Source organism: Oryza glaberrima, chromosome 1 (assembly GCF_000147395.1).
Source record: "Oryza glaberrima chromosome 1, OglaRS2, whole genome shotgun sequence".
NCBI classification, from domain to species: domain Eukaryota; kingdom Viridiplantae; phylum Streptophyta; class Magnoliopsida; order Poales; family Poaceae; genus Oryza; species Oryza glaberrima.
The window spans coordinates 23334702-23348963 of NC_068326.1; the positions used below are offsets into that span (position 1 = coordinate 23334702).

The 14262-nt window shown below is 45.8% G+C and overlaps 2 protein-coding genes across 2 annotated transcripts in view; both read right to left on the minus strand.

The window, feature by feature from the left end:
* Positions 1-14262, minus strand: part of LOC127770427 (peptide deformylase 1B, chloroplastic) — a 75871-nt gene that overhangs the window by 36127 nt on the left and 25482 nt on the right. The window lies entirely within an intron of this gene.
* LOC127770442 (putative F-box protein At2g02030) lies at positions 7793-13116 on the minus strand. The gene is made up of 6 exons (XM_052296169.1): positions 12851-13116; positions 11114-12359; positions 10302-10382; positions 10049-10120; positions 9194-9318; positions 7793-9114 (listed from the first exon to the last, which is right to left on the minus strand). The coding sequence occupies exons 2-6, from the start codon at positions 12344-12346 to the stop codon at positions 9051-9053; spliced, it is 1575 nt and encodes a 524-aa protein (XP_052152129.1). The 5' UTR covers positions 12347-12359; positions 12851-13116; the 3' UTR covers positions 7793-9050.

Here is a 14262-nt window from a genome sequence, read left to right on the forward strand (position 1 = left end):
CAGGCGGGGCGCCATTGGCGCGCCCCAGCCTCTAGTACGGAGAAAACGAGAATAGGAGAGAGAGAACGGGAAAATTCTCACGGTGGTATCCAAGGCTGGTCTGAGTCTGACCGTCTATGGATAATCCATTGAAATGCTGAAAAAATATTTCCTAGCCACTTTATTAATGTGCCATTAATTCATCAATTGCAGCTACATGCTTGGCAATATTATTATTTAGAGAAGAAAATATCTGCAATAATAAAGCCGTGTTTGACATAGCTTAATATCTAACATTTTATGAAGTTTTATATTTCTAGCTCCACGAATTTATGAATCTGAATATGTGATTCCGTCCATAACAATTAGATGGATTATTTAACATGCAAATTATAAATTTAGTGTGGATCTGAGATCTGGAGTAGCCAAACGGTTCATGCATTTACAACTCTGAGCTGCCATGCCTAACGTTGAAGTATGTCTACCAAATTAACAATTAAACAGATTCGTTCCCTTGCTAAATGCTAACACTATCAAGATTAACCGCCTAGAGCAAATAAGTTAGAGGGATGTACTACCTTCCTATTATTTTCTTCTTCAATTTCAATATTTTCCGAGGTAATATTTGCGAGAAAAAATTGTTACTCCCTCCATTTTTTTTATTTTACACTGGTTTTCATAAAATAAAACAAAATGCAAAATAATTAACGGCTTAACATACAAACAGGGATAATATAATACCCTGTTCTTTTTAGATTCCAGCTTATATCTATTTGTCACATAAATTTTCGTTTGCCGTCCCCCTGCACAATCATCAAGCCCACACATCAATAGCATCATCACACAAACATATCTTTATGGTCAAACTTATCCACAATTACATTAACTGGTGCAATACACAGGCGATGTGTTTTTTAAATACATGGAAACCGAATATGCCACAATTAAAACTCCAAACCATATCTAAGTCGATAATAATAATTATTATTACTATTATAGATTTTGAAATTTTTAATTTTAGAAAATATAGTGTAACTCTATAAATATTAGAACTGCTTAGGAGTATATATTGCCTGTATGGTACCTCTAATTACTAATTCTGCTTTTTGGATCTATAAATAATATCATGACTGAATAAAAAATAATTTGTTTATCATCATAACTTAGGTCTTGTTTGGATCCCAAAAATTTTTGGCCAAAAACGTCATATCAAATGTTTGGACATATGCATGGGGCATTAAATGTGGGAAAAAAACCAATTGCACAATTTGTATGTAAATTGCGAGATAAATCTTTTGAGCCTAATTACGCCGTGACTTGACAATGTGATCCTACAGTAAATATTTACTAATGACGGATTAATTAGTCTTAATAAATTCATCTCACAGTTTACAGGTGGAATCTGTAATTTGTTTTTGTTATTAGTCTACGTTTTTTTTACGGGGAGTTATTAGTCTACGTTTAATACTTTAAATGTGTGTCCGTATACTTAAAAAAAACTTTACAACCAAGTAACTAAACACACCCTTAAAAATATTTACAGTAACATCATATTTAAGATGTATCATGAATTTAATTATGGATTTCAGAACCTCCTGAATCTCTAGGCAATCGGAATTTTCTTAGGGCAGTACTAACCCTCCATCTAGGATGGTGTCTATAGCATTAACTACATTGCCATGTAGGACTTTTAGCTTATGTGGCACTATATTAATTAAGAGAGAAAAAGTGAAGAGAGAAAGAAACTGGGTCTCATGCAAGACACAGCTTCAACACGAGAACCTATGCACTAGACACTATCAAGTTTTGCATTGGGAGAGAATAGTATCTTCATAATAGATGAAGAATAAATATGATTGGTAGAGAAAAGAGATGATATATTTGTTAATGGCCCACTTTAAGAAACCATGGGTTGTAGAGTGTAGTTTCTATTGTGATGTCTTATTGACATGGCACCATAGACACTGCTTATGGACACTATGGGTTGGGACTGCCCTTAGCATGCGTCCAATACGCCAACCCAACACATGACCAAAAAGGGAGGTGATCCCAAAGCTCGAGGTGTCTCTTTGCCTCCTCTTCGGCTGGAAGCAGGCAAACTGGCGAAGGTTTCTGTTTCCTCCAACTCCTAGGAAAACTCACGGTCCCTGAGGCCTTTCACAGTTCACCAGCCGACGAGTTACTTCATACCTCCACGCAGGATGCGTGATGATGTGGAGGAGAGAGGGTGTGGGCCCTCGTATGTTGAAAATATGGTCATAAATCGGTATATTTTAATCCAAAATATTAAGACAATAAACATGACATTTACAATGTGAAGCGATCTGGTGATAAAACTAAACATAATCATGAGTATGCTTAAGGTAAAATAAGCATCAACATTGAGACAACGCAATAATATTGCAACTGGCAGTTTTAACAAAAGGAACGGTAACAGAAGGATGTTATACCCTGTGAAAGTTCCTTCGCTAGATTGTGAGGCAGAATTGCCTCCGTTGGTGTTGTCGATCGGTGCGCCACCTCCTAATCCGGGCGTGCCACCTCCTGCCGCACCGGGTGCGCCACCTCCAGTAGACATCACGCGATGCAAACGGAACCGAATGACGACGAAGAAGCGAACAGTCGTGCGGAAGCACTCCCAAAAAACTTGATCACCCGCCTACCTGTGTAAATCTCAGACGAGGGTGTGGTTCCGGAGGTCCTGCTAGTTCCAATCACTTGTGCGCGCAAGCGATCAAAACCGGGGAAGAACAGAACCTGATCACCCGCCTACCCGTGCAAATCTCAGGGGAGGGTGTGGTTCCGGAGGCCCTGCTCGTCCCAATCACTTGTGCACGCAAGCGATCAGAACAGGGGAGGGTGTGGTTCCGGAGGCCCTGCTCGTCCCAATCACTTGTGCACGCAAGCGATCAGAACCGGGGAAGAACAGAAGCAGCGCAGGCACATGCACATGCACAGAGGAGAAACCAGCAATGGAGCGAATTCGTGGAGAGACTGATCGTCGGTCTCTGTCTCGTCCTAATAGCACAGGAGGAGGATTCGCTTCTGTTACCGCAGTAACGACGCGATCAATCAATATTGAATCGCTCGCCCGTTACAGAGGTAATCTCACGGAGTTGAATTCTGAACCGTTTCAAAAGGCCCGTTAGAGAGGTAATCTCGCGGAGTTGAATTCTGAACCGTTGCAAAAGGATCGAGAGAGAGAGAGATAGACGAACCGCACCGCACGCCCTCGCCGGCTCAGCTCGGCATGCGCGCGCGCGTGTGGCTATCCGACCCTCACCTCAACCGGTCAACAGGGAGCCTCCAATAACTCCCTCTTTAAGTTGAGATACTCCACTTTTAATCCCCAAGGTGGTATTATTATCTTTAACATTTATTATGGGCCCTTGAGATTTTAATAGAAATAAATTGGGCCTAGCCCATTTATTCTAACAGTATCTTTGCAGAGTTTCTCGTCCCTCAACTAGGAAGTGAGTTCCTCGCCTGCAAAGAAGCCATCGGCGCATGAAAGAAGCCATCGGTCAAAGCAGCTCGGCCCGCGCCCTCACCAAGCTTGGTCCCTCACTGTGCGTAGCCGCTTCGCCATCGGAGTAGCCGTTGACGACGACGCTGCTCCAGCACATTCGCTACCAAGGCCGCCGGATCTCCCCTCGCGGCCGTGGAGGGGAGAGGACGTCCCACGCCCAGCTACTGCTTCGCTCCGTGCAGCGTCGATTCATGCGGCCGCCGCGTAGCTCGTGGCAGTAGGAGGGGAGAGGTGAGAAGGAGACGCGAGAGGACGTCGTCCCCGTGACGAGGGAGCTAGCGGTGGTGGCTGACGTGGGGAAGAGGCCAGTCGCCAACGCAGCCGCTCGGAACAAGAGCTTTCCAGACTGACGCTGACGAGGAAGCTCGAGACCATCGGTGAGGAACCCCTCGTCCCCTCACCATGTCCCTCGTCCTTGCTCTCCCCTTCGCCGCCCCACTGGAGATGAGCCCGAGGACACCGTTGCCATTACGCGTCGAGATGGCCCAGCCGCTGCTCCACTCGACGCTCGTCCGCCAGGAGAGCTCCTCGGCCGCTGCCCTTCTTGGTAGCGAATGTGCTGGAGCGGCATCGTCGTCAACGGCAACTCCGACGACAGAGCGGCTGCGCACGGTGAGGGACCAGGCATGATGGGGGCGCGGGGCGAGCTGCTTTGACCGATGGCTTCTTTGTAGGCGAGGAACTCACTTCCTAGTTGAGGGACGAGAAATTCTGCAAAAATACGAGGACCCACACCCTCTCTCCTCCACATCATCATGCATCCTACGTGGAGGCATGAAGTAACTTGCCAGCTGGTGCACTGTGAAAGGCCTCATGATAGATAGGAAAAGTTACCTGATACTGACTCCTCTTTGTCCAATTGCTTCGCCATGCAGGCTCTGTTCAGTTTCCTTTTCTAGTTAACCTTGAGTCCCCATTTGATTTAAAGGAAATTCATAAGAATTTTAGGATTTCTTTTCTATAGGAATTTTTTTCCTATATAGCCATTTGAATCAAAGGACTAAATCCTATAGAATCCCATAAAATTCCTATGGAATGCCTAATGCCATACAAGTTTTAGAGAAAATCTAATATGAAGTTCTACCTCATGGAAGTTTTCCTTCGAGTCTTTATCTCTCCTCTAATTCCTATGTTTTTCCTACGGTCCAATCAAACGGTCATTCTTGAGTTTTTCCTGTGTTTTGCAATCCTCTATTTTACACTTACATTCATATTAAAATCCTGCGTTTTACCTATTCCTACGTTTTCTCAATCCAGCGATTCAAAGGGGACCTTGAATGACGAGTTTAAGTTCTTGGTGGTTGTGGCAGGCGTTGAAACCAGGAAGTTCTGACTACTAATGCTAAATTTTCTTCATCAGCAATAGAAGATAAACCCATCTAGATGCCCAACCAAACTAGATGGGTTTCATATCATAAAATGATCAGAGATGATAAGAACATGTTTAGTTCATTACCCTACCAAAAATTGGTAGGTTGTTAGGCTTTATTAGATAAGGTTGTTAGGATGTTTGTTAGGAGCTGGCTCTATACAAGGAGAGGCACCACAGTCATGTGGAATTAATCAAGAAAGAAGTTAAACATATCTCTAGTCTCCCTCTTCTCTGTTCGGCCTCACCTAGGCTCCGGTGCTTCGAGGCTACAGTAGCCTCGCCCTCCTGTCGAGCACCCAATCCATCTACGCGCATAACATATGGTATCAGACGACCATGATCCTGTCATCCGTCCCACCACGCCATTCACCATGCCTGCCATCCATGACCTCTACACGCTGCGTCAATCCTCTAGGGCCATGCAGACCTCCATCACGGAGATCACAGCTAGGCTTGCCAGGGTGACAGAATTGGTGTTGGCACTCCGTGCAGGTTTTGAGGCCAAGGGGGCGACGTTGGAAACTACGACGACGACGCCCTCTCCGCCGCCCACACTGTCGACAGCGGAGGTGCTGTAGCCACTCGCGACGATGCCACCTTCTCTGCCATAGCCCCTGTTCGCGGTTACGGTGGAGGAACCGGTGATGACGATGCCCTCTTCACCGCCATCGGTCCAATCGGTGGAGGTGCTACAGCCCTTAGCTGTAGCGCCATTTTCTCGCCATTTTCTCAATTGTCATTCGCATCCGAGGCGGCGGCAGTGATGTCATACCTCACAGTAGTCCGGTCTCGCTGGGCACCATCAACTCAACCGTCGCCATGGAAGACTATCATGTCGCGTCGTCACCGTTCCCTTCTACGACCACAGCAGCAACGAGGGATCTTACAACAGCATCCTTTAGCGGCGTCTGCGATTACGCTGAGCGTTGCTCGACGACGAGGAGCATCGCGTGCGGCTCCAACGGTGTGGGATCCAGGCAGGCCATGCGTGCTGGAAAAGAGGGCACAGCCGCTGCAGCGCAGCGTGAGCAACACGCGCGTCAATCTCCTGGGGCGCCGCCGCCTACACGAGCAGCAGGTGTGCCATGAGAGTCGGCGCATGAGGCAGCTGGTTCCTCAAGACCCCACAGCGTCAACCCTTCTCACGTGCGGCTGGTGTGCATAGCCGGTACGGCGCGTCCTTATGCGGTGATCGCAACATGCGCGGCGTGAGAGATGCGACTTCTGGTGGCAGCGCGAGAGATGGGAACGGTTCCTCGTTCGTCCCTGCTGTTCAGTGGGTCAACTGGACCAATCAGGTGTCATTTTGGCTAGTCACGTGATCCTCTGTTGAGAAGACAAGATCCGTACAACATGCCTTGGGTCAGGGGCTATTGGAGTGGGCTGCAGTTGACTAGGCACTGGACAACTTTGGTCTTCTTTGGCAAACATGACAACAAGCAGGACAGGGATATATAATGAGCGTTCATCATCCTTATCCGTCCGCATCCTTTTCCACCTTACTCAATCCCCAATCTCCCTGTCGCTCTTCTAGTTGCCCATACGCCTCTCATCCGCCACCGCTCTTCTCCTTCCTCTCCTCTTCTTCCGGCACCACCCTTCTCCTTCCTCCCCTCTTCTTCCTTACCTGGCTGGAAGCCTGAAAATGGGTTGTGCTCCTTTCTCTTGCTCACCTACCCTCCTGCTCTGTCCCTCCCTCACCATCAATGAGTCAAGGAGGGCGCTGCCAGTACCAGATCTGGAGATACCTAGGGCCTTTCCATTATTGGATCCGCTTGAGCCATGTTAGCGATGAGGCGATGGATCGCACCAGCCCCGGTGGCCTCCACCTCGGTGTCATGCCGTTGGGGAGGATGTTGATCGATGTGAATCCTCCCACGCTACTGTTAGTGGTGATGAAGGGGAAACAAATGAAGGTGCTAGATCTGAAGTTTCGATTGACAATCAACATGGTGCTGCAAACATTGGCTGCTCGTCGACATTGTGTGTAGGTATGTCGTGCGTGCGGCATATCACCATGGCTCAGCTGGTACCTACAAGTATCAGGCATGGTACCTGTGGTATCATGGTTGATACCTACACAGGGCTGGTACCTGCGGTATCATGGTTGATACCTACAGGTTTCAGACCTGGTACCTGTGGTATCATGGTTGATGTCTCGGGTACCAGCTGATACCTATAGGTACTAACCGATAACCCATAGGTACCAAGTACGAGGTATCAAGGTATCGGGAGAGAACGTACGTTGTTGCCTCTTGGCTGGGAGGCGAGCCATCTACCAGCAGCGTTTTGTCTCGTCTTCTCCCTTCCATTCCTTTCCCTATTACCATCCTTTTTCTTCTCAATGTGGTGTTGATACAAGGGTCATCATGCTATTGCAGGGACCAACTTTGCCACCAAAGCCACTACTCGTGTCGTGTCCTTCTCCTAGCGCCTCACGCGTGCTCTTCCACCGGCTGTGGCGTGAGCGTGTTGGGCGGCGCTAAGTCGTAGACTCATGAGTGGATAAAGCTGAGGCGGAGGTGACATCATCAATATAAAGTATCCCGTTTGGACGGGATACCGTACCCTAGCAGCCCTCTATTAGATAAGGTTGTTAGGCTTTATTAGATAAGTTTGTTAAGGTTGTTAGGCTTTATTAGATAAGTTTGTTAGGATGTTTGTTAGGAGCCGGCTCTATATAAGTAGAGGCATCACAATCACGTGGAATTAATCAAGAAAGAAGTTAAACCTATCTCTAGTCTCCCCTCTTCTATGTTTGGCCTCACCTAGGCTCCGGGGCGGCGAGGCTGCAGCAGCCTCCCCCTCCTGTCGAACACCCAATCCATCTACGTGCATAACAGAGCACATGAAACGTTTACCAGCTACAGGCATTGAAGGTTACATACAGCACAAGAAAGTGAAAATGGGGCAGGAAATGTACGATGTTCTCTCTTGTCAACATACAACGTAATTTGACAGTTTTGGGTTGCCTGTTGCTTCCATGAACCAGAGTAATCTAATCACAGAGGAGCTGCAGCTACAAGCCTACAAGAACACATAAAGGAAAAAAAAATTGCTGGCTAGCAGCTGCTGATACAACTTGGAAAGCTAACAAGCTAAGGCCTAAGTTCAACGAAGAGTATAACAGATCACTCCCTAAAAGATGTATGATCAGGAGAGCTTCGTCGAAGCAAAAAAAAAAAAAAAATGACAACCTTTGCATTGGAGATCAAATCAAAACCATAAATATGGAAACTCCTGAGATGCTTTACAGATTGGACAGAACCCCGCCGTAGCGATGATAATTTGTGTACACGAACTTGACTGTTATGCTGATGCAGAATCTAGTGGTATCTACTTCTGTGTTTGTTAAAACTACACTACAGATCAACATCTGGAGATGGCATCTTCCAGTAATTCCAGGAATTGTAGTCTTCCTGCATGGCGTCATCATTGATGATCAGCAGTTCAGCACAAAAAGAAATTTACATGTTATGGAGTCCGACCATCCATGAGTACAACACAATCACACTAGCTTCCCTTTGCTCCCAGCAGTAACCTGTATGGCTCAGGCAGCATAGAACTGGAGTTGACTATGCACTAAGGATAAAAATAGTTTGTCCAGGATAGTATGAAAGAACCAAAGAAAAAGAAAACATGAATGTGCATGTTTTTCGGTCTAGCTAATCTCATGAAAAGTTTGCACACATAACATATATATTCTCTGTGGCCTTTTATCCATGTGCAGAAAACACGGTTACTTAACTTGGTAACCTTTCTGTAACTATGCAGTATGCATCCACATCAGATCAACTGACATCAATTTTGCAAGAAAAAATATTGGTGCCTGGGAATCTGGACAGCAAGTTCAGACACATAGCTAGTAAATACTTCATCCCAAAATAAGTGCCCCTTTTAGATTGTTTGGTAGAGATTAAGGTTTAAGAACAAAACAATATAGTGCCCATTATTAAATGATGTGCGTTTGGCAGTGGGAGGGTGATTAGAGGTAAGATGGGAAGAAATTTTGAATTCGAAAGGGGCACTTATTTTGGGATGACGTTGATCGTCGGTCATAGTAATTGCTACGGCAGAGAAGACCTTTCATGCATTACTTAAAAGTACGTACTGCAAGAAGGGAAGAATGACAAGCTAACCTGCACAACAAGAGTGTTTGGAGGGAACATATCATGGATAAGGGTATGTAAGGAGGTATAGGAGTTCAACGGAACTGTTTATGGCTACTCCCCCCCTGCACGCACACAGGATGACTATAAAAAGGCAATACAAGCATGGGATCACTAACTTTTTAACTGGTGGAATAGACATACCTTCGGGTTGATGATAAAGATTTTCCCTTTTGGAATTCCCATCTTTTTGTAACTAAGCTTATCTGTATCTCTGTTGACAAATCCAGCATAAAATGGATTGTAATCAGAAGGGAGGAGTGCATGCCCTGCCGAAGAACAAAAATTAAAGAATTTCAAGAACCTGCTGTGATACCAACATGGAGTTTCAGGTCTCTCGAAGAATCTAAATAATGTGTGTTTCTAAGATTGTCATGTACCCGTTAGAAAGGAATTTTGAGACAATAACAACTTTTCTTAATTCTTGCAAGTCTTATAGTGATTTCTGAAGGATATGAGTTATGATGCCATACAAGAATTAAAAATGGAGAAGCTAATAAGCAAACTTCTTAACCATAGGAGGGATGGTATGCGGATGAGGGATAATTTATTAGGGACTTGTTCGGTTTAAGTTCACTAAGGAATTGAAACCAAAAGGCACATACAAACAAGACCTCATAGTTCTTATTCTAACAAATAAAATTAGCTTGTTTTACTGGCACATAATATTTCATAGTATCATAGCACATTGAGTATTAAACCCGATCCTCATAAGACAACTGCCTAAAGAGAATGACCTCCATACATGCAATCTTAAACTCATGTGGTGCTCTTCGTATAACTGAGAAGAACAAAGGAAACATTAGAACATGCTAAACAACAATTTTATTACAGTACACAAAAGTAACAGTATTGTTGATCACTGTTAGCTACTTTTCTTTGTCGAAGCTGAGCCTGAATTATACAGACCATCCTAGTAGTTCAGTGAAACCAGATTGCTAATCATTATTCAGCAAGTCATAATAGAAGAATATGCAAATATTGGAGAGATGATGCTACCTTCCTGGTACAATGAAGGAAATAAACATCAGGTGAAATCACAACAGGTCCATTAGGCAATACCTTCCCATCCTGCAAAGTTGCCAAGGGATAACCAAGTTTATGTACATACCAACATAGAATTAAAATTACTATTATAGTTCTGGTGAAGATATGATTAGATCACTAATGGTAGGAAAAAAATCAAATGGACAAATGCTATATTTTACCAACATAGGATTTGACCATCAAATGGACAAATGCTACATTTTACCTGTTTTAGGTTGAATAGAAAGTTTTTAGTCAGGTATGCCTGAATTATAGCACTGAGGAATAATAGTTGATATCCGTTTTCCTAGTTTTGGATAATTATACAGTGTTCATTGTCCAATAAGCACAAGGTTCCACGTAACTCTGACAGCCATAAGTGGACCTTCCAGTTCTGAACTGTCAAAACAGTTTACCCTACTCGAAAAGTCATTGTAAAGCAATACGAATGAACAGAAAACAAATTTACGAGGGAACCAACTAAGGACCCCTTTGAAACGCAAGATAGAAAAAAAGACGTAGGGATTGAATTAGCATATTTCTCTTGTCCTACGGGAATGGAAAACGTACAAAAGATGAAGAGAAACCCTTTGATAGCATCATAGGAAACTAACAAAGCAAAGGAAAGTTTCCAAGAGGTTAGACCCTCTTGCTTATTTTCCTACAAAATTTAACTATAACAATACAACCCTACGAAAAATGTCCTATCTTTCCTATGAATCAACAGACTCCATAGGAAATTTTCCTTTAAAAAATTACATCCTCAAAATTTCTATGACAATCCTCCATATCAAAGGGGTACTAAGTAAATTAAAAAGAACTTACAAGAAATGATATTGTACCACCATGAAAAATTTTAAAAGTAAACTCAACTTTGTTCATGAGATAACAAATAAAAAACAAACAAATAAATATGATGATTTCATATATCTCAAACAAAATTGAGCAGATCCAAATATATTATTACATGATTATGTTATATCAGCTCCTCTACATGTTACACGTAACTCGGACAAGGCTCTCCATGTAGGGAATCACCATGTAGACGTAGGGTTCTCCCGGGGGACTCTGGTAGTTGAGTTGATCCATGCGTGCCACTTCTTTTATGTCTTCACTTGACTGATGGTTGTGGTGGTACAGATGTGGACCCCTTTGAAGAAGTAATTGATCATGAGGAAGAATATCTAATGGAATGTACAAGTCATTTGGCCCGGGTACGTTAATGCTGAAGCGCTGATCCCACTGATTGCCATTGTACATCCATAACTGTTGTTGACCTGATATGAATAAACCTACGCATAACTCCCCGTCTAGCTCTGATACGAGTGATGTTCCATGGTTCAATGGCAAATATGGGCAGGGATGGGGGATAAGACTAAATGTTTCATCTTCTAAGCTGAAGCAAAGGAAACCACGTGATTGTCCTTTGAGGAACCTCTCATCGATATTCCAAAAAAGATATCCCTTGGAGTGAATGGGACTTTCCATAGAGCGAACTGGGTATGGTGGAACCTCTGATGTCTCCCTCCAGAAGGCATCCTGACCAATTGAGAACACTTCCATAGCTGCATCATAAGTCCCAATAGTATGGTCTACAGAACGGTAGAAGTATCGAGCAACCTTGTACATGTTGGTGCGAGGGTCAAGACCCAGCCCAGTTGCCTGCCTCAGCGTATCAGACTCTTGGTTGTCAGGCAACCTAAGAACATCACTTGTGGTCAGGTTGATCACATACAACTTGGTGTCAGTTGGGAATAACACCAGGCCATCACAGTGAGACATTTTATTGATTATCTGATACTCACCATGGAAATCCATTGCATGCACAAGGCATGCATTGCCCTGGCCATCCTTCCACCGGAAGACGGGGACATTATTCGAGAAAGTAATTTCAACCACATTGTACAGCGCATGCAAAATGACAAAAAAGGAGGGCTCCTGTTTATGCTTGAAGGCAGAGTGGCGGAGATGACTGCGGATGAAGAATGGTTCAGAGATGATGGTGTGCCATGCCTTGCAGACAGACTTGAAACGAGCAAGAGTTTTCGCCGGCAGCCTGATAAAAATCTCCATGAGGACCTCGTCTAACAACTGAGGGATGGAAGCCCTGTTCACTCTTCTCCTCTTGTATGTTTTGAGCATTTCTTGGCCTGCTGGATTGATGTTTCTGCTTATGCTCAGCATGGTGTTCTTACGTGTCGTGAATGTCTTCTTTCTTGGGCTGATGTTGCTGTCGTCCAGCATCATACTCTTTGCGGTATTCAAGTCCATGGCGTAATAAGCACTAGCAACAGCAAATATACCTCGTTAACAGAAATATGGGTGGAATACTGTATACTCAGGGCAGGGGGTGCTGTCTATGCTAGCAATGACTGGATTAGATGCCTTGTAGCATGCATGGAGTCTTATAACTAGTTATAAACAAACCCAGCATAAGAACATCCGGTTATGTATACCGAAACGGATTCTACTCCGTGTTCGGCCCGGATCAGGCGACGAGCGATTAAACGTGACGGGTTATGAGGCATGAATAAAATAGGCCAAGATTTTTTTTTAAGAGAACAAAAGCTTTGCCTCGTATATTAATAGGGATGGAGAAAAAAAAACAACTAGTATATTAATAGAGATGGAGAAAAAAAAAAAAAGATCACAGGGGAAGCCTCGAAAGCTAAACCCATGGGAACGGTCAAAGAGGTTAAGTGATATATCTCCTAAATAAGAGGTTAAGTGATATCTCCCAAAATAGGCCAAGTAAAGCGAAAGAAAGTTTGTCACCTTGGGAGCACTCGAAGTTACCCCGGTGCGACGTGGCGGCGGCCCTGCGCCGAAGTTAAGGAAGAAGAAGGACGGCGGCAGGGGAGTTAGGGGGTGGAGTAGAGTTGGCGGTGGGTAAGCCCTGCAGGCCTCGGTGAAGCAGGGGCAACGGTGATGGATCGGTGGAGGGAGCGGCGCGTCTCCTGCGACAACTGGAGTTGGGGGAGCGAGAGCCGGATCTGGGAGAAGAGGGGATTTCTGAACGAATATACTACTAGACGGACGGAACAGCCCTCAAAACGACGCGACGACCGGACGGATAGATCTCGATCCAAGCATCCGCCGACCGTTGCCCAACGTCTGCCACGGGCCCACTCACCCGCACTCGCACTCACGCTCGCGCGGCCCACTCTGCCGCACCGGCCCGTGGGCCGCAGCATGCACGCGCCCGCTCCTCCACCGACAGCGGGGCCCACATGCCGCTACCGTCTGTTACATCCTTCGGCCCTTCCTTCTCTTCCCCACGCCCGGCAGCCGGTCGACAAAATGTCCACATGCCGCTTTGCTGCCGTGCTTGACCGCAACATCTCCACTGCACAGTCTGCACCGGCACCTCCCGACACCACGCCGCCACTCGCAGCCCCTCTGCCACCCCTGGAATAGCGCTTTCACACGCCGAGCCACGAGTTCGCGACGTCCATCTTGCTGGTCTCCGCCGCCGTGCGCGTACACAGGTCCGCCCCTGCGCCAGCACCGCTCGCTGCTGCGCCGCTGTCGGCCGACACGCGCTCTGCCCTGTCCCATCGTGCCGCTCCGTTTCGTCTCCGCACTCGGCACCGGCGAAAAATAACTCCCCGAGCCACCGCCCGTCCTCTAGCGCTACCCATCACCTACCGCGCCTCACTCTACCACTCTAGCGCCTGCTCGGGCTCGACCTTCGCGAGCGACACTCACCGTCGCCGCACTCGCTCTCCGCTTCACGCCGCCAAGCCACCACCAACACCTTCCATTCTCCACCATGCCGCCGCCATCAAGTTCCCCTAAACCCAGTGACCCCAATTAGGCCCTCGCCGGAGCCCGATCGCAATCAGAGCAAATATACCCAAATCGGGGTCACCATCGCCGCCGCCATCGCAGGTCGATCCTCGTCGCCGGTTAGCCGTCCTTCACTCCCGTCCTTTATCTAATACGAACGCGAGCAACAGCTTCCAATCCCACCTCCCGAGCCGCCATTCCATCCAGTGGCGTAAGCAAATTTAAAATATAGATGGAACGAAGAACAGAGATGTTAAGAAGGTACAATAACATGCTATAAGCCAGCTATAAATATATTTTATAAAGATAAAAGAGAAGAAAAATAGCAACAAACTACAGATTTGTAGCCAGCTGTAGCATAGACTCCAAGACACAGTGCATATGACAGATGAGACCAG

Excerpts from the sequence above, each read along its gene's own strand:
- LOC127770442 (XM_052296169.1), bottom strand. The coding sequence starts at position 12,346 with ATGGACTTGAATACCGCAAAGAGTATGATGCTGGACGACAGCAACATC. Across the intron at positions 9,319-10,048 it reads TCCTTCATTGTACCAGGAAG|GGCATGCACTCCTCCCTTCT; the intron begins GTAGCATCATCT and ends GTTCTTCGGCAG. Across the intron at positions 9,115-9,193 it reads TCTTTATCATCAACCCGAAG|GGGGGGAGTAGCCATAAACA; the intron begins GTATGTCTATTC and ends GTGTGCGTGCAG.